Source organism: Puntigrus tetrazona, chromosome 21 (assembly GCF_018831695.1).
Source record: "Puntigrus tetrazona isolate hp1 chromosome 21, ASM1883169v1, whole genome shotgun sequence".
Lineage (NCBI taxonomy): Eukaryota > Metazoa > Chordata > Actinopteri > Cypriniformes > Cyprinidae > Puntigrus > Puntigrus tetrazona.
Window position 1 is genome coordinate 8,595,596 of NC_056719.1, and position 21,437 is coordinate 8,617,032.

At 37.2% G+C, this 21,437-nt stretch overlaps 1 protein-coding gene across 5 annotated transcripts in view; it reads right to left on the bottom strand.

Annotated features, from left to right (window-relative positions):
- gria1b (glutamate receptor, ionotropic, AMPA 1b) overlaps positions 1-21,437 on the bottom strand; it is a 47,479-nt gene that overhangs the window by 14,352 nt on the left and 11,690 nt on the right. For all 5 annotated transcript variants that reach the window (XR_006247491.1, XR_006247490.1, XM_043221516.1 and 2 more), the window contains exons 4-11: positions 15,992-16,176; positions 14,729-14,782; positions 13,124-13,282; positions 12,685-12,852; positions 11,650-11,754; positions 11,179-11,289; positions 9,377-9,583; positions 7,859-8,325 (exon numbers count right to left, since the gene is read on the bottom strand). Coding sequence is in view for 3 of the 5 variants with exons in the window: in XM_043221516.1 (XP_043077451.1) it covers positions 7,859-8,325; positions 9,377-9,583; positions 11,179-11,289; positions 11,650-11,754; positions 12,685-12,852; positions 13,124-13,282; positions 14,729-14,782; positions 15,992-16,176 (1,456 nt within the window). In the remaining 2 variants the exon portion in view is untranslated. The remainder of the gene's footprint in view (positions 1-7,858; positions 8,326-9,376; positions 9,584-11,178; positions 11,290-11,649; positions 11,755-12,684; positions 12,853-13,123; positions 13,283-14,728; positions 14,783-15,991; positions 16,177-21,437) is intronic.

Sequence of the window (21,437 nt, forward strand, 5' to 3'; positions counted from 1 at the left end):
ACTGCCGATCTTGTTAATGTGTGTTTTCACTATATTTTGCATTTTAATATCCAGCACAGAGTTGCTGTTACTAAAACTAAAACATGCGTCCAAATAGTTGTAAACTATTAGGGGCTGTTAATGCTAATAGTTGTTACTTGCATTGTTTTTTTCACTGCAAGAGAGTCCTGATGCAGTACAAACAAGAGGTTCTAGGCGATTTCTGTAAGCGTGAGCTGGAGGTTTTCCTCTGGTTCTTCTGAAGATATGAAAGTCCACAGAGAGTCCACAAAGTTACTTGAAGGTAAAACTACCAAAGGGTTGAACTCAAGAGACGAGTTTCCATCTCAAGAGGAAATAATATGAGTTAGGGACTTTTGATAGTTTTCTATTTCACTGTTTAAGTGAAATAGCCAATCAGAGGAATGCATTTTGAGTGGGAGAAACGTTCTTTTTCTCCGTTTATGGCCCATTACCTTTTATATTGCTGGTCTGGAGACTTGGTGCAGTTTTTTTCAAAGCATAGTAAATATTGTATGATGCATTTCACGATCACAGTGTATATCATTGTTTGAGAAAGAAAAAGAAGATCATTGATTTATAACTGCGTAATGGCCTAAAATAAAGAAAATGTCTTTATGTGTGCGTATTGCAATTGGCACAGGGTCTTTTATTTCTCTTTGCAGTGTGTTTGAAGGTTGATGCACAGACTAGAGAGCCAATCTGTTTAGCATCTTCGTGATATTGGGGGAACCATTGGTGATTTAGCACCCATATAAATGTAGAATGTGGGTCCAGGTCTGAAATTTATATGCAAATGTCAAAAGGCTAAAAGTGTCTCAGTCAGTCAGTCAACAGTCATCTATGATTTTAAGTAGATGCTACATCTTCCTTATTTTCACCTTCTCTATTTTCACATCTCTGTTCAGCTGTAAGAAGTATGATACGAAGTTGACTTCCATTCATTCTGTCAAAGAGACAAATGCAGGTTTTTGTGAGGTATGTCTACCTTTATAACCATCTAAGTCAATAGTGTGTTTGCATCTCTTTAAACATATATAAACACACACACTCACACATACACACACAATGCCAATATTACAAAAATCATAAAAAGTGTATAAATTGCTTGTTATCTAAAGACTGTCCAACTTCGATACCAGCAGGTTAAGAGGTAAAGTTGCAGCAGTAGTCTCTGTAGTAACCTCCCCTGAGCCTATTGAGTTTAACAGACCCCATTAAAGCGTGCATTTGGTTTGGTGGATCGTAACTGACGATTAATGAGTTAAAGTCACTTGAGAGCAGGTAATGCCTTACATTTGCGATATGGTTGGATACAATTGGTTATGTTTGGCTGTTCATTCTATAAATCCCACCTTTTTGTGTTTGTCTGCGCTTCTCGTTCATGAATCAGCCTGAATAAACAATATAACGGCATTAATGGGATGACTATATTAAATAGGTAAATAACACACACACACACAAAAAGTTAACTTCACAAATCAAATATATTATTTTGGAATAAATGTTAAATGTTTAAAGCCACTTTATGAGATTTATATTCATTACATTGTTAAAGTAAAAATATAAAACAGAACGTTTTTTTTCTGATAGTGTAAGTAATGTTTTAATTTAATTTACCACTGTTACAAGTATGTGAACACAAGCAACTTGCACATTAGAGGAATACCGGCAGCGCAAGCGCCCTAATGAATACTCCAAATGAATTATCAAACTAATCCGTAGAATATGGGTCACTCCTGCACTGAAAGCAAAGTAAAGGGTTCTCACGGACAAACATTCTTTTAAACCCTCAATAACGTCTCCATGGAGACACAACGACTCACAATAGAGCTGCAACAAACTAAAAATAAAAGTCTCCTTGTCGTTCCACATTGTAATGCTGCAAAATGTCTGTTCCATTACAGAAACTCGGACAGCCGCTGTTGGGAACGTTGTGACATGCTGATCGTCTCTGGTGTCACAGTTCTGTTAAACACTGCAGAACATTTCCAAACACTCGGGATGGCAAGGTCACCTCGACAGTGGGAAAGGCCCGAGCGAGACTTTCCTCCAGGCTTCTATGTATGTGTGTTTGTATTGTGAAATTACACTAATGTGCTTGTGACCTAAATGTGTGACCTAAACGTAATGTGTACGTGACCTGCTGGTGTCATTGCGTATGGAAGTGTTTGTAAACGGGAGAGTATTTTTGCACGGTGGAAAGGGAATCTGGACAAAGTGGAAGTGACAGTTGGAGGCCCGCGGGAGGAAGGGGGCACCACGGCGCCTGGGCTGAACTGTCATGCTCGCTGCAGAGCCTGATGGTCTGACCCCGCGCAAACACACACAAAGACACACTCCACATCTCAAATAATGCTCCTAGGGTACACAACATGTATCTCTTCCTCAGGGTTGCTACTCGTTCTGTTTCTCAGTCAAACGCTCATTTCTACATACTCATATCCGGGAGCGCACTTGGATTATTCGTCAGCAGGTGTGAACAGACAGATCATCAGCCTCCAGGCCAATTTAAATCATTGGAAAATTCATCTGGCCTTTATGCGACAGCTTTCCTAAGAGTCACGTGAGCACACATGTGAGCACTTTTAACAGTAGTAGTTCAGTGGAGGTCATTTTGTCGAACGTAATTGGGTTTTACTGCTGAAAACACCTATGGCTAAAATAACATAATTTTCGAAGGTGTCAAGATTTTTGGCGTAGCAAATTTAGCTGCTAGTAGATGTTGTAACTGCATCTAGACTAAAATGCATCCAGGTTTTACGCTTTGCTTACAAAAGTTGCCACACGCTCTGATGAAATAAAAAGTAAGACATCTGTAATATATACATATTAATGCAGAATGTACACAACAGAATAACAGTAGACAGACAGAACCACAGACAGACACAAGGATAGAAAGAATGACATACAGAATGACAGACAGAAACACAAATAAAACAATAGGCAGACATGACCAGGGAAAGGCAGATTGGAGGAATCATAGGAAGACAAGAATAGAATAATAGAAGAATAGAAAAATAGACAGGATGATAGACAGAGTAATAGACAAAACAACAGACAAGATGACAGACAGATAAAACAAACAGAACGACAGACAGGATGACAGACAGAATAATAGACAGACAAAAAAGAGAGAACGATAGACAAGATGATAGACAGGCAAAACAACAGACGGAATGTTACACAAAAAGTACAGAAGACAGACAGGCAGGCTGATATAGAGAACGACTGATAGACAGACAAGATGAGTTTCCTCTGCCCTTCAAATTGCTTGATAACTTGTAACTGCAAATTTTTTACCATGCCCAATTAAATGTTTCACGCTCACATGAGGTAATTTTTCAGACGATTCAAAAGAGAAAAATAAAAAAACTGCAATATAAAAGTTTTTTTTCCACATTTACAGGTCACCCGGCATGCGAAAAAGTCACATGATCATTGTTTAATGTACTATAGCCTCAGCTGTAGCCCTTCACAAATATAAGGGGATTGGCTTGCCAGTATTGTTTGGATAACCCCTTATTTACACGTCTGCAATCGTCTACAACACATAGATAGAACTAGTTCTTCCTGTTTGTACTTTAACAGGAGGGTTACATTACATTGTAAAATAATGTAAGTTGCAATGATGCAGAGCAGAGAAATAAATCACACTAATGGATGAATAACCCAACTAACGCTATACAGTTCAATATGTGTGTCTCAAATAAAAAATTTATGCAGATGAGAACGGACGGTCTCCACTAACAGGTGGCTTTTAGCAGTCACGGTCTAAAAAGACAGGTCACATAAGCACACTGTTTACGTAGCCTAGCTGCTGCATCACTCAAATGTGCTATGAAACGCTACAGTGTTGATGCTAGTGGACATGACAATGATAGTGAATTACATGCATAGTAAACAGTCTGCAATTCCCACTTCTGGGTGAACCACTAAAAGAAGAGCAGCAATCGTGGAGTTATTAATTTATATAGCATCAGAGTTGTGTCAGGCTGCTGTGCTTCAGCAATTCTCTGCTCGCGTTTTGCGGCTTGCTAATCATCTGTGCCATCTCCTCCTGACTTCAGATTACAGCATAGCTCGAACCGAGTTAATTGCTTTGATTGCCCGCGTGCTTACAGTAGCTTCTCTATTTGCTATCTGTCTCGAGAGACGTCAAAGAGACTTTGTTTTTGCCACCTTTGTAAGAAATAATGAATTAATGAAATTCCTTCATAAGCACCTCATCAGAAACTAATCAGAGAATCAGAGAGGCTAGATGAGGTAAAGGAGATTTATGAAGCGATGGCGCAGATGAGCTGGAGTGAATAACAATGTGAACAGTCAGAGCTCTGAGTGGCAGCTCTGACATTTGTCGAGGACAAACAAGTTTCCTGTCAGAGATAAATACTGTAAGCAGCCTGGTGTTTTCTGTCTGGCCCACACAATCCTCATTACCAAAACACTTTTTTAAAGAGTGGTTTCTGAAATGGCTGACAAATAGCCTCACAGTCCAAAAAGTACCTTTATGTAACATCTCGAGGGAATATGAAATAGTTCAAAGTATTAAGGATGCAACTGCCCACCAACACAAGAACTCATGTTCAAAGCTGTGCAAATTCATTTTCTTAATCGCTATTGTCTTGTTTTACAGAAAAAAAACATCCTTATCTGCCTGTTCACAATTAAAGTAACTTTATCAGTGATTTAATGCATTGTTTACATAACTACGATTTGTTACAATTTTTGTTATAACCATTTGCTTTCTGATTGTAAACTTAGCATATGTATGTAACAATAGTATAATCTAATACAAATAATGGCATTCATAATAACAATGCTAACAACAAGAAGAACAATTATATTCAACAATTAAATAATATATGATATAACAACAACAATAAAAGAAATTATAATAATTATTATTATCTTATTATTATTTCGATTACAGTTTTTTTCAATTGCTAACAAGCATTTACCAATACTTAAAGTACTTTTTTACACACAATTAGCCAAAAGTAAATCTTCTGGCCAAAACCATATTTTGTTAAATAAATACAAACTGTATTTCAACATGTTGAGTACCATTTAGTCTTCAGTTTACTTTCAACTGAAACCCATTTTACAGTATTGCATGTGTTTATTCTTGGCAAGATGCTACAGTATCTAAAACTGAATGAGTCATTAAAATACAAAAATTGGGTCCACTATGCAAAAATTCAGTTTGAACCTTGATTAAAATAGCTTTCCAGTGGATGGGGGTTGGATATAGATGGTAGCTGATGCCAGTAATCAACAAAAACTGCAACATTCCTGGCCTTTGGTTGCTATGCAAGCTTCTTTCGATCACATAACAAAAATAAAAGCAGTAATTTGGAACCTTTTTATCTCACAGCTCAGACATCTATTATTGAAATTGTTAGTTTACGCCATGCAATCAAGACTGTTTTAGAATTGTGAAATACTGTAAGTTCAAATTGCAAAAAAAAACAGTCAGAATACAAAAAAGAAGTAATGATTACCTTTTACCCTTTATGTTCTGTGGCAGTACAACATACATACTCACTCCTCTCCCTTACCTTTTCCCTTTTCTTTTCCAACTATTCTTTCCCTCTTACAACTGTTCAGCTCCCTCTTCCAGGCATTATTTCTCTCTCTCTCTCTAATTCTGTGTTGCTCTGCATCCACAAAACCAATTACATTTTTTTTTTTACTCTATGTTGTTCATATAAAGAGCTTTAATACCTGACTATTCCATCAACTGAGACAGGAAAAAACTATTTCTAAATATTTCAGTGATTTGTTACTTAAAAATACTTAACAGTTGTTACAATATTTTATACAGAGATATTTCTCAATACTTTTGCGCTGCCGTTGTTGCAGGACTAGATGCTTTATAGTATATTTTAGGTTTGAAACATTAGTTCTTTATTTCTGAAATGCTGTGTTTGAGCATTTGTAAAAAATAATAAGAAAGATCCACGATTTTGGTATGGGGTAAGCTTGTGTAAAAAGAACATTTAAGCATTTTAGAAACCTGAGTATTGTGAGAAAACAACATGAATTGTGTTAATGGTACGGTTACGACAAACAGATGTTGTGCTAATTGTGTTTAGAGTTTGAAAACGTGAATAGAGATTAGACAAAACAATGTTCAAAACAACTGCTCAATAAGACGTTCTATATTATTGTTATTGCATATTAAGTCATTTTATTGCTGCTTTATGACTTAGCTATTGCAACTAAACTCTGCAGGAAAGTGCCCCTCCAGGATCAACAGGATCAACCACCCCTGTTATATTTAACCAAATCGTTATAAAAAAAAATGTGTAATTTGAAGAACTCTATAAAATACACTCTTGGAGGCCATAAACGACCGGACGTGTTTCCCTATCACTGTCTGAGGGCCTTAGGTAAAAAGAACATGATGATTCAGCACCATGTCAGGTCAATCTAGGGCTTCGCAACCATGAAAACCAACTGACCTCCTTCACACACTGAGCGCTATCAAGGACTTTCTAATGATTTCATAATAGCCTCATGCCTGCCCAGAACTTCAGCATTCCTCCTTTAGCTCAAAGGGGAGTGGTGATGGAGTTTTCCATGGAAGTCCTCAGCTAGCATGCAGAAACACTGTCAGGCTGAGTGCTCTGGCGCAGACAATCACATCTGTCATGGAACGCTCTCTGGCAGTGTAATCTAATTTGAGTGTGTTGCTTGCTTCCCTCAAGCCAAGGATATACATGTCCAACCAAAATGTCAAACACTAGCAGAGGAGCCAGCACACCCAGAGGCTCAAGGCCAATCTGCACATAATGAGGCTAGAGGACCCTATCAGGGGTGTCAGCACTAGCATAACCTATAGTTACACTTCCCTCATGACTAATGCTAGCGACAAAAAAACTGTGCAAACGAGCGTCAGTCAGTGCAGTCAAACAGACAGGATGGAATCAAATAAGGTTTTAATTGTGTAGCTTAAGAATTATGCAGCCTAAAACAAATCTAAATATATGTTCGCAACCATTCACAAAACTATTCGCCTTCTGCTTATGATTAATTAGTAAGGTAGATTCAGGTATAGGGTAGGATTAGACATGTAGAATACAGTAATGCAGAATATGTGCTTTATAAGTACTGATAAACCGCCAATATGTAAATAATAGGCATGCTAATAAGCAACTAATTAATTAGCAACTAATTAATTGTGAATTAGTCCCTTAAAAAAGAATTAGTCCCTATACTAAAGTGTTACCTAATATTACATTATATTTATTATATTTATTTATATGTATTATATATTATTATTTATCATTATTATTTATTATATTTAGGGCTATAAGTTTATCTTATTAACTTAATTAATTGATTATGAAAAATAACAGCATTCAAATATTTAAATGCAGTTAATTCACTGTCCTCAAACCTGTACATCATCTTACATTTTATCTAGTTGACTATATAAAGCCATTTACTTTAAATCATTTAAACATTTAAACAAATCAAATGAATTAATGACTCATGAATAACGTAAGAGTATCATTTCATTAAATAAAATATAAAACAATAATAAAAGTAAAAACATTCAAGGAATAGTTCAACATTTACTAATCTTTACCTTTACATCAAACAAAATCTCCCTGTGCCTTTCTTAATATATTCAAAAGCATGTAATTTCAACACGATCTGCATTTCAGATGTAGTTCAGTGATGGTGTAATGCAGCAGACGATTAAGAAGATCATCTTTATTTTACAACCCATTTTCTCCATCACAGATGTTGTTTGTGGAATATGAGTCAGCCAAACGAAAAAGCAGCAGTGGAAGATGAAAAAATATGATAATGATGATGAAAATGGCTTTTTTTCATTTCCACCTACCTTGGTGAGATATCGCATCCTTGCTGCATAAAGGCTCCCAGGGAAAACCAAAGGCTATTGAAGATCCCAAACTCATTGGTGTGTTCTGGTTGCTTCTCCTGCTTCTCTTCTCGCTGATTTTGACTCTGACCGTGCTGGTTTGGTGACTGGTTGGGCTCTGGTGATGGTGGTTGGTTCTGGTTCTGGTTCTGCTGCTCCATTCCATCCTCTTCGTCATCTGCGTGCCACTCGTACGGACTAAAGCGACTCACCAGGAACAGCACCACACTCACGCCAATGTAGGCAAACACAATGCACATCCAGATCTCGTATGCAAGTGGGTCCAAGAAGGAGAAGACTCCTGGTTTGGACTTGGTGGGCTTCTTGATCATGATGGAAATACCTAAGCTCATGAAGGGCTTGGAGAAATCGATGACCTCCTCTCGGACCAAAGTTATGGTGAGGGGGGCGACAGCTACGTCTGCTTTCTACGAGACAATATGATTATATCATTAAGCAGAGGCAGAGTGACAATCATGTCTGCAACAGCTTCTCAGAAAGTGACGCAATCAAACATTTAGAATATGTTTTACAAAGCTTTGCATACAACAAGGCGAATCTTCTGTAGGTTTTCAACACACACTGGAATTACAAATCAAACGCTAACCAACAAAAAGCTTTATCCACCATTTTAGAAGCAGTTGAACATATAAATAACTTCAAGTGTTATGAATCACTAAAGAATCAGTTCTACTCAATACTGCATCCTCAAGAGAATCCCTCATACGCTATTGCTCTCTATGCATCATAATAATGCCTCATTTTTTTTTCAAGCAGAAAAGAAATCTAACGAACGCCGCTTGACAACACAGAGCTGTGGTGTTCGCGTTTAGCCCAATGAAGACAGACTACATCTGACACTGCTTAGCATTCCAAAGCCACTAAAGCTGCAGCCTCAGGGTAAAAATACTCAGAATAAGAAACTGAGTATGTACAGAAGGCAACCTCACATGCACCTCAGTTTTGCTATTACGAATGATATCTTGCTAATTGGCCTTTGTTAAGACTCTTTGTTATGTTGCAAAATTGCCAGAAAGTCATTGCACTAACATGCTCTGACAGTAGTAAAAAATCTACTTTGTAAGTGATAAGAGACAAAAGCAAACTTTTGTTCAGCCTGAGGCATTGAGGTTTGGTCACACTGTGTCCTGTTCTCTGTTCTGTGGTAAACTTTGCCTGCTACTTATTTCAGAAAAGATTTTTGGCACAGTTACAGACTGGACCTCCAAGGAATGGAGGAAATGCAGCTTCAAGCTAAAGCTACTTTTAAAGTACACCAGAGGTACAAGAAGTTAATATGCATGTTTAAATAAAATAAAATAAAATAAAATAAAATAAAATAAAATAAAATAAAATAAAATAAAATAAAATAAAATAAAATAAAAAAAAATATAGTAAGAGAATAGTGGAAAGGCAATAAATAAATAAATAAATTGATTCTTACCACACAAATCTTTATGACATTCACAGATAACTTACGCCATACACTAGTTCTCCAACCATCCCATTCCACATCATTGTCTCTGAGTCTCTGGCTCCGTACTTTCCGTCCCCCACTATTTCTAGTCTGTAGGAATAGCCCACGTGCTTGGCGATCTCTGCAGCCAGCTCCACACAATAACCTTCATATTTGTCATTACCCACGAGCTGCTCGTGGTTCTTCTTCAGCATCACATATGGAGACTCCTAAGGATAAAAAAACGTATTAATTTTGCATTTCTTCCTTTTTTTCGTGTGGTAGCAAGGGCCAGATCAGTCTAGTTGTTTGGTTAGTACATGATTCGGAGTAGCTGAAGTGGCTTGAAAGAAAATCTTGCATCAGCTACATCAAATGTTTTCTGCATTTCCAGCATATTTCTCAGCTTATATATTATTGAAGAGTTGTATTTCAGCTCAGTTCTGTGCATCTACACAGAACAACATCAAGAGAAAAAAAACACTCAACAACAAACAAGAGAAGTACATTGTGAAATGTGTGTATGAGGAAACACACCTGTGCTTCCCCATACATGGGTATAATATTACAGTCATGAAGGCTATTATAAAAGACAAATCAATAGTACAACTGTCTAACCACAGTCAAAGAAGTATCCTTAAGGGAATGAGGGTGTTTCTTTTTGGAGTTCCACTGAAATAAGATTAATAGACACTCAAAACTTTGAGTCAGCCCACAAACTGTGTCTTTAATGAGCAGAACAGTAAACCCAGCAGGGTTCAAAAGATCCACACTACCTCTCACCTTCCTGAGAGGATGGTGATTCACCCCAGAGGCAGGGAACAAACTCTTCTTAGTGAGGAATCATGTGGTGACGATTTTTTAGAATTTGCATATTTTTTAAGCCATGAAACAAGTGATATAACCTACCATTAACAGCAAAATATCACTAAGTACATGGTGACAGTAATATTGCTAATGCTTTTTATGTCTTTGTTATATGCTCTAGACAGTTTGTTAATCTAAAGGTGTAGCAAAGTACCGGTCATGATACAAAAATCCGACAAAACTAATTGTTGAAACAAGCACACTGTGTTGCCACGTTATGTCACCTGCATCTAGGCCAAAAAAATGCTTGAGAACCCCATATAGACTGCAGGCAATGGCCAACCAGGATGTATGTTTTGCATTTGCAAGAGAGGAAATAACTGTCTATACCAGCAGTGACAATAGTCTACTGTACAGTTGTCATTCAAAAAGGGAAGCAAAAACTAGTACTGCAGATAAACAAACTGTAAGCAAAGCAGGTTTTCTTATACTATTTTGAATATGAATTATACTGTGGTCTTAACTTTATACATTCCAGTCAACCATGTCATTATAAAAATATTTGTGTTTTGGAATGCTCAGATGTAAATTGAGAACAGCCTCCGTGTTTATTCTTTGCTTTGTCATTTGTACGCTTTCATTACTTTTCCTATTATTGAATGAATACTATATGTCCAACAATGTGATTTATTTGAATTTTAAACCCACAGTAACCTTTTATATTTTTAATATGGCTGCCATTTAATTTTGTTTAAATTAATTGGTAACTGTTCATATCCCGAATATCACACCTTAGCTTAATGACATCATTATCTGCATACACACACACATACACACACACACACACACACACACACAGAAAACATGCGCATTTCATCTTGATGAGACTGATGATTCACACTTACGTGACACAAAAAGATGAACTGAAATGGCTTTTAAAAAAAACTGTAAAAAGCACAGCTTACTATATTACTTTACTATCTTTATATTACAACTGGAGATGTGTAGAAAAACTCACCAAGATGGTGGTGACTACGTAGGTCCTGTTTTGCAGTCCAAACGTCTCGTTGAGCATGTTGCTGTAAGTAGCAGTGCTCACGTATTTCTCATGTTGGTTCCAGTAGCCCACCTGCAGGCAGAAGAGAGGAGTATCACAGCAGTGCACAGGAATTTCAGAGCCACTATTTTTAGAATGTTAAATATTCATATTGATGGCTTAAGAGGAGCTGTAATCACTTGAAATGCATACGCGGCTCTTAAAGCCTGCCTGTGACTAACACTTCATTTGCTTTCATCACAGCCAGTGCTGAAGTTTCAGGTACAACCTCAGGTTAATCATTCCGAATCAAATTTATGTCAGGAAAATGTCAAGCATGATCTGTTTTCTAAAATTTCAAGCGAGAAGTCAGAATGTACGATTACTGGGATGCACTGTTAAGCGTTGACACCAAAAGTGTGCAAAGCAGGGGAAAAAAACGATTTGATTTACTTTCTTGGGTCCGCTTGGGCCAAATTCCATTACACTGACGGTGAAGTTGGTTCGATGTCCTTTTTCATTAAACTGAACATGTCCTGTAAGCCCTTCAAACTGCACCTACAGAGGGAATCACATATAATCAGATTGTTCATCATTTCATCTTCATTCATCATCAATGCAGAACGTAACTAGGTGCGAAACCTGATTTACATTTTTGCACAGGAAGCCAATGACACTTATGCTGGGGCTACATGATTACTTCAAATAAAACTGAAATCATTATGGCTCAGTGTGATTATCAAACTGGCCGCTATTTATTAATATATTCATAATATTAAATAATACATACTGCATCTTAAGTGCAGCACTGTGTTTTACACACAAGCAGCTCATGATCCTGTGTTTTCAGTGTCTCAAAGGGGCAGTTACATTTGGGACACTCATCACATGAATTAGGGAAATTTGTTGCCAAGCTTGTAATGAAAAGCACTTATAAACTGGTTGTTGTTAACTCAAGAGAAGGATAAAGGGCATAGCAAACCTGGAGCTTAAATAAATAAATTGCAAATAGTTATTTGTTTCTAAAAAATGCAATAAGTTGCATGAAGAAAAATAGCATTTTAAAAAGCTGTAAAGCCGATTCTGGGTGGTAAATCTGGCTCAGCAACAGCCCCCGAAAACTTTTGGTCTTGACTCATTTAAAAAAAAAAAAAGATGCACAGAAGGTGTTTACAGTTTGTCTGAATGTATTTACAATCAGCATCTATATGATTGCTAAGAATTTCATCAGATAACAGATGAAACAAAAGCAGTTTGTGATTGCATAAAGAGGCTGAATCAAATTACGTTGGATGTTAAGATGACCCTAATGCGCTATGTTGGTTTGTGGGCAGGTTATATACTAACAGTGCATTATTTCATTGTTAGACTGTTAAGTCAGTAAAAAAAAAAAATACAAGCCAGTTTTGAGGTCTCCAGTTCTTCTGACAAAGTAACAGCTCTGCCATGAGAACCAGCACTCTGTGTAAAAAAAAAGTGCCTGGTTACCTGCTGTAGTGCTCTCTGAATGTCGATGCCCTGGCCCCAAGGTGCGGGAGGGTTTGCCAGACACTCTCCTGCATTCCCCCTGCGAGAGATATCAATGCGCTGCTTCCTCAGGTTCTGGAACGCAGTGGCCATGACTGTCACTCCGTCGTATGTGAGGGCTCCAGTGTACTGAGATGTTCCACAAAAAAGGACAGAAGAATTTATTCTCAACCTTCGGCTTTCGCTTGCCCTGCTGAAAAGACCAGCATAGACATTCACCAGCGCACACTGATGTGTTTCGTAGCTAGTTTAAGCAGAAAGATTTAATTCACCTCTAAAATGCTTTAACCAAGAAGGATCAAATTGGAAATTCAAGGTCTTTTCACCAGGGCACACACCTTTTTAAGTCCATCATGAGAGCATTTAAAATCATATTTTTATGACTAAGACCTTGCTTCACCTTAAGCCTCCTTTTGGGACTTTTCAAGTCTTTACTGTCAAACTCCAGCCAGTCTTGTATTGTCCTGCTGACAGCAGGGTTTGTGTAGTTCATGAGCTGGAAGCCTGTCACATTGGCACCTCCCTTCCTGAATTCTGTGAGATTAAGATCCAGAAATCCCTGAAGGCAAACACATCAAAATTCCCATTTATTCACACGTCTTTCAATCCTGCATTGATAGACCAGTGTTTAAAATAACAAGCTCTAATGCTCAGATAAAACGCAAATGCAATAATTTTTTATATCATAATTGTCTTAGGAAATGCTTTTTGGGGTAATAAAATGAGTTAAAGAATCTATTACAGTTTCTATTGCAGCAATAAGTGAGATTTAAAAGAAAATAGTATTCTGTCAAATAGAACACAATATAAACCCATACTCAAAGTCAGAACACTTTGACTAGATCTTAGAAAACAGCACATTAGAAATCAAGGATTTATGGCACAGTTGTCAATATTATGTGGTTACATGAGAGTCAGTGTTAGAGCTAATGATACAGTGATATGCATAGACATACACAGATACGCATGCTGGGTAAATATCACAGGATCTGTGTGATAACAGCTAATTGTATCTGTGTTTAAGTGTACATTTGCTTATCTGGGTGATGGACCCATGTGGCGACGAACCCTAGGGGACTCTATAACACAAAGTGTTGCATCCTTGCTGCTTTCATCATAATTGGTTATGGGATGACATCTTTTTTCATCATCGCTGAATTGGATTATGTACTTGGAGTCTTGTTTGGAGGATTTTCTTTTCTACCCATCACAGAACCTAATTATACATTTACAATGCTTCCTGTGAAGTCACAGTTTCAGTGCTGTTTTACAGTTTCTTTAGTCGGCCGTTTATATATATTATTTGATATTATAAAGTTATCAAAACTGAACTGAACTAGAAAACTGAAAACTAAAATATTAATGAAACGTTACCACAGTCCTGAAATAAGTGCCATAGGGAAGCTCTGAAAAGTATGGTCGTAGAGTGAAAATTAAATAATAATGAATAAACTCTAAAATATTATCTAAAGTTCAAAATCACACGTAAAGGTAAAGTTATAATGGTTCTTGTGTCACAGACTATTATTGCTGTAGTATTAGTATGTTTTCTGAGCACAGGAAATAAAATAAAAATTTAAATTTAAAGAATAAAAAGTGACATATCATTCACTTCGTTAGTCCTAACTGGTTTCCTGGAAAAAGGAAGATGTTATAATGGTTGCTGTACCTCTTCTATATGCTCCCATTCACAATGATGCAAAGAAGGGCATCCATTGTCTTACAAAATGGTACAAATGCTAATTCTGTCAGCTCAGAGGGTAATCTGCAATCTGTCTGCATTGTGTGTCGCATTTAAAAGCATGCACATTCTCCAGTCACACAGAAAAAAGAGAGAAAGTAGCCACGCAATGTAAAACACCACCATCAGTTTGTCTGAGCGCTCCCTTGCGATTCCAGTCAATGTTCAAGAGGTTAACCAACAATACATCTTAAGTAGCCTCAAGGCTCATAGTTCATTCATACAGACCAAAGAGGCTTGAAGGATACAGGATGCCTCACTTACCAGGTTTGCTAGTATGTAATGGTAGTTCTTCAAGTTCTTTTTTTGTGCCGCAATCTGAAAGACAAATGCAACACACATGAGAGCATAAAAGCACAACCCTCTTTCTTTCACTGTAGCTAATGGCAGGCCTCTTTCATTCGACGCCAATTAAAGCATAATTTTTAGCCTGGCTCTCTAAATAGCGATGAATAGGTTCCATCATTCAGGACTTAATTGCACACCCTCCCAAGCTCACTCAGTGTGGAATATCTGTGATCAGAAAGAGTAGTCGGAACTACACGAGATGGAAGGGAGGAAAGAAGGATTTGGCATCTGTCACCATAGGAAGTCCAATTATAGGACTTAATGACTACATGTGCATGAAGACCGCAGGAACACCTGTGAACGGCAGTAAGCCTCTGGAAGCACACCGCCAGGGTTAATTGTATCGGATGCTGATTTCTGATCATTGGGTTTGGCAGTGCTATCTTTAAGATCTTGTCTGAATGATGAACGGAGGCAGAAGTAATTGCCTTGGTGTGCCTGAAGGAGGAATTCATTGTTTGTCAAATCATTCTGGGAAAGATATGATATAACTTTAAGGAGTGTTGAAAAATTATCCAAGACATGTAATGTTCCATAATGAAGTCAGCATAAGATTTCTAAAAATGAAGACGGATGTCCCAGATTAACTTATTTGGTGTCTATAGGCTATAAGGTTAAGAGAATACACTATGAATTATGAAACATAAATACAGAGCTTTTTACATATTGGAATCCCTTTAGAAACTAAGAAATAAATTGGGAAAACTGCAGAGAAAGTAAATTATTAACAAAGGTATACATTTGTGTTGTACTAATAAGCCTCAGGTAACACTTTATTTAAAGTCTTTATGTATTGTATAATCCATTATAAATGTATTGATAATGGTATTTGATAATGATCATGATCATGTTAATTGATAATCCATTATATCATTTCACAAATAACCAAAGTTAAAATGCATTATAATATTGTATGTTTTGTTTGTGAAGTGTTTTAATGCATTATACTTTCTAAAGGTATAAAATATAATGTAATGCTTAGCTTAATACTTTCAGCTTAGTCTAACACATTTTCCAATCCATTCCACTTTATTCCACATATTTTCTCTCAAAATCCATGCAGAAAATGTGAACATTTTGTCTGGGCCCAACCACCTGGTCATGGGTTTACAAATACATGCACCACACACACAACATCAAAAACCGAACGTCTTCTTAATCATAGTATGAAGCATTCACCAAGTTTAAGATGGAGTTGAGTCTCTCTAGCTCACAGTCCAAAATGATCCTGTACTCCTTTTTATTATCCAGATCTTGGATGGCTTTCAAGAACGCTGCTTCTGTCAGGGTGTCAAAGTTTATGGATGTCACCTGCCAGGTCTTCTCAGCAGCAGTGTCCAAGATCTTTTGCAGCACTGTCAGACCTTCAAAAAAAAAGTCTCAGTAAGAAACCTCATATGGCTTTAATTGAATATTCATAATAGGCAGCTGCTTGCATGGATACACATTTGTTTCAGTACAATATGTTGAAGCATCTGTACCTCCATAAAAACATCAGTGTTTTAAGACAGCGATGCAGCTTACAATAGTGCTGTACTGTAACACTCTAGGAAGTAAAGTCTTGATTTGGAAAAAACCCACATGCTCTGTTGAGTCACGTACTCCTGAGGAGAAGCTCTGTCTCCACATTCAGCAGGGGGTCTCCGCTGTTCTGCTCCAGCTCTGATCAACATCTGCTTTCATATCACTTAGAATCTCCTGCTTGGAATTATGGACAGCTAAACACTGAACTTCAAATGTTCCTCTTTTCTTCAGGGAAAATTCTGGGTGTTTTTTTTTAAGGAGAACAAGTTGAGACGTGTTTGAAGTTGTTTAGTCTGGACACATTTAAAAAAAAAAAAAAACCTTGAGCAATCATGGTTAAATCAAATATATGGATATGCAACATATTTTTTCACCAAACAGTGCTCTTTCATTACTTCTAGCTTGCTCACGTGTGATTCTCAGCATCACATCCTTTTATACATTCTCTTTTTTTGGTCCTCTGGTTATTAACTTTTCAAAGAAAACAGCACTTCATGTTGAGGAACAGCCTTTTGTAACCCAGTAGATCAAAAGCAATTGTTTGAACTGTATAGCAATGCTTTTCTAAGAGGAAATTAAATAATGTGATATTAATGGACATTGCTCTGCTGAGAGCCAGCATTTAGATGGCTTGCTGTGAATTTCATTAGAACTGAACAACCTATTTTATTGGATGCCTCTCGCCATGCAGAGACGAGAAGTACTATATGACTAAGCATGCATTGTTTCAGATCATTTGATTTTTCTGGTTACCTGTGTGCCGTTTGGTCATGAGATGGTTTCTTGCATATGGAGAGGAACTAATAAAAGAAAGAACGGCTGATTGTTCTTGAAACAGGAACTATCTGTCGACACTGACAGCTTGTTTCCTGTGTAACAGACGCGCTGATATAATTAGTTTAATGAAAGATGATTCGCTCCTCAGGAGCATCTGTATTTTTAAGGTGAGTGTTTTCTTAGCCTCCCGAGATTTATTGACTATGAATTGAACAAAATTAAGCAAATCCCTCCATCTATTAGACTTGTACCTGCGTCAATGACAAATAAGTCTTTTAAATAAAGAAAAGGAAGAAATGATTGCATGTGTCAAGCTTTCAGACGAGTTTTTGCATTCTTGTCGCATTTATGTGGTTTTGTTAAAAATTAATACAATTTTTTAACTAAGCTGAAATTTTTTCAAGTATATTTTTGAAGTATTTATGCCAAAAGCATCAATTAAAAGTAAATAATACTTGACTAAAGTCAAATTTGAATACATATTTTCAAAAGAAATATCACTACGTAGCTTGTTTTGGCAGACATGAGTTTTTGAATTGCTCCAAATGCTCACTTTTTTTCCTAAGAAACAGCCTAAGGAATTTCATTTTTAAAAACCAAATTATGAAACATTAATACTGCTATCATCGGCTTGTGCTCGGTTACGATAAGCTTACTGGTCAATATGAAAGATGGATTTTGCAAGCAGCAGAATTTTAACTTCAAAGACATCAAATCTCCAATTCAACCAGAGGCAGGTGCCTTCAAAGCAAACGTTAGATCAATACTGACACCTATAATCACACATATATAACCCTAATGTACAGAAACACAAACCACCAACCTGCAAATAAAGCCTGACTACAGATTCAGTGGAAAATCAGGCCATGCAAAGTTCAGCAAGTGAGATGTTTCAGCGAAACTAGCTGGCACTTTTAAATGGGTCAGGAAAATGACATAAACTCAAAGAAATTAATCCGAGACAACATTAATAAGCCAATTTATGTATTTAAATGAATTTGCATTTATTGTGAATGCTCGGTTGCACTTGCAGTTGTGGATTTGGCTCATAATTGGTGCTGTCATCACAGTTGCTCATACATTACGACCCAGTCTCCTAGAAGGATGCTTGGTGTAAAAAAATTTAAAAAAAGTGATTCGTTTTGCTTCACTGTCAAAATATGTATCAAAATTTGCCTATTTTTGTTAACGCTGTGTCTTTGAGAAGCTCTTGCATGATTTTTTTAAAAAATGTCTTTGCTTCTGGCAGAGATTGAACTATATCTAGAATTTAACAGATAGAAACATTATAAATATAGACACTGATCTTGGCCCACTGCATACTATTAGCATAATACGTTAACAATGCATATCATTAACTAAAAACAAGACTACAATCTGGACAGTAGTGTACAAAGGGACTCTTGGGTTAGGTTATCCACATAAATACTGATTTCTGCAGGATAATTATTAAAACTTTACTGCATAATTTACATATTACCTGCACGTCATTTGAAAGGCTTTGATTTTACATCTCTCTGTAAAATACCAGATTAAAAGAAGATTTGCTAATTATAGAATGAGTACTTGGATTATTATGCAACAGAAGCCAGAATTAGGTTTGTCATTGAAAGAACGGTGAGGCAGCCAGTGCATTCACTGGCATTCATTAAAAGACTGTGTCAGATTGCCTTTCGAAACGCCTCTACAGCCTTGGCCACACCAACGCTCTACCCTCTCCTGACGCCTGCGTCTCGGCAGCTGTGAAATTGTCTCGTGCCACAGAGCAAACCAGCTTTATCTCCCACCGAGCAGCACTAACCGGCAGATAAGACGGAGGGAGAGACGGACGGTGCGTTCTGTCCATCTCCCGTTACGCGACTGCGCTGTTGGTGATAAGGCAGGAAAAGGAAAGCAGATGAGTGTAGGGATTGTCTTGGAAAAGCCGAATTGGCTTGCTATCACCTGCTCTTGCTGTGCTTCTCCAAATATCTCACGCACAGGAACAAATTGAATTTCCGTCCGTCTCCTTTAGAGTCCAACGCAGTGTGTTTTCCTCGCCTTCCTCAACAAAGCCCGGCTGTGTGTTTACAGGCCCTAACTCTATTATCTGGGTCTTTGAGGAGATAGCGCACATGCGCCCGGCTCATCATGCTTCAGCTCGGTAAACATCTGTGTGAGTTGGCAAGGACAGATTTGGGGGGTTGTGATCACTAAACTGCTGCAAGCTCCACAGATGATGCTCGTCCCATCTGCAATGGCTTTCAGATGTCATCTCTGAACACCTGACAAATGGTGCAGTAAACATTTTAGTCTGAGACCAGGTTATTGTGACAGTGCTTTTGCATGATACTAGAGAAAACCGCGACACCTTGCCTGAAACACCTTTTTGCGCATGAAAATATCCATTAGGGATTTGAAGCGTTTTGAAAGTTGGACAATTTTTAACATGACACGTTGCCTTAATATAAAAATGTTGCATAGTAGTTACAACACCACAATAAAACCTAATACAATAATCTAGTTGAAAAAGTAAACAATTGAGGAAAAAAACTTGCCTGATGCACCTGCTGCAGACAAAGACGTCCAGATGGATATGGACATTTCAAAGCATGACAGAACCGGGGATGCATGATATTAAAATTCTCAACTATAACATAAGCCAGTAATTATTTATTTTAAAGGACAGTTCACCAAAAACAAATTAATCTGTCTTTAATTACTCACCCCCTTGTCATTGTAACCTGCAAGACCTTCGTTCATCTTCAGAACACAAATTAAGATATTTTTTTTATAAAATCGGAGAGCTTTCTGACCCTGCATAGACAGCAATGAAACTGACACGTTCAAGAAAGGTATTAAGGAAACTGTTATTTAGACCATGCAACATCAGTGGTTCAATAATGTTATGAAGCTGTTATTTTAGTTTTCAGCTTTTCAATGTCCTTACTAACTTTCTGGACCTTGAACGTGTCAGTTGTGTTGCTATCTAGGCAGGGTCAGAAAGCTCTAGGATTTCATCACAAGTATCTCAATTTGCGCTTTTAAGATGAATGAAGATGTTGTGGGTTCGGAACGATATGAGAGTGAGTAATTCACTACATTTAATTAGTAATAAAGTAATAAAATTTTATACTATTTTGTCTAAATAAATTAGAAATAGATCACTAAAATCTAAATATTTAGGTATCGCGACATGATTAAATGTACAGTATGAAAATTGCATATTTACATATAAAGCTAGTCCCATCTGCAACAGGTTTTGAAGCATTTTTTGAATACATTTGTCCTTAATATAAATATGCAGCGCATAAATTACAGTACTGCATTAAAAAAAATTGAATAATACTCAGGGATACACCTATAATGATCTGCCGAAATGTTTGAACTGCGCACATTCAAGCTATATATTTATTAACCAATAAAAGGATGATAAAAAACTTTATTTAGGCATCACAACAAATGAACTTTCAGTAAGAGTTATGATGGAAAATGAGCATGCACAAATACTGAATAACTGAAATAGTAAAAATATCAAAAATATCTAATATCAGCCACTAACTGATGTTAACGACACACCGTGCATATAATCATTCATTATACTGTGTGCAATTTAATTAGCACAAGGAAACAAACAAACATCCTGACAGATTTTGTGTCGGAACAGACATAGTTTTGATTACATCTGCCATGTTCTTGCTTTACCTGTGAGCTCTGGGTTTAACGTGCTACATGACATGACATAAACATTTCTCTCTCTCTCACACTCACGCACATAGACACACGTGGATACACACACAGGAGTTACTTAAAAGGTTTAAAATAACCTAGAGACTGAGTACTCTTGTATCCAGGCAACAGGAGAGCAGTGGGGGCTTCTAGAGGTAGTTGTTGTATTTGTGTGTGTGGATGAAACACTCGGTGACCTTGTGTTCCTAGTTCAACGCTGGCCCACATCTGCGTGATATGTGAATCAATAATGTGCGTTTCTCGATTGAGGTTTTAATTTTCCTTAACTTTGTGTAATCAAGAGTGGGGGGAGGGGTATAGACAAATGTAATATTGTGTAGCATGGTGGGGATGAACTGTGCCCGTTGACTGTGCTGTTATTTGTTGTTTGCACATGCTCTCCGTGTTGTCTTAGCACCGATTCACTAAAGGAATTATGCAAATCAGGTAACAGCACAAACGCTGCCACGAAATCTGTACATCGCAGAATCTCTCCACCACTGCAATCCAGACGCCTGAATCAGCTCTTTAAAATGCTTGACTACGCCACGCATCTGGATATATGGCTTCTTATGATGATCTTCTCTATTACAGATTGTGATGAGTAAATCCTGCT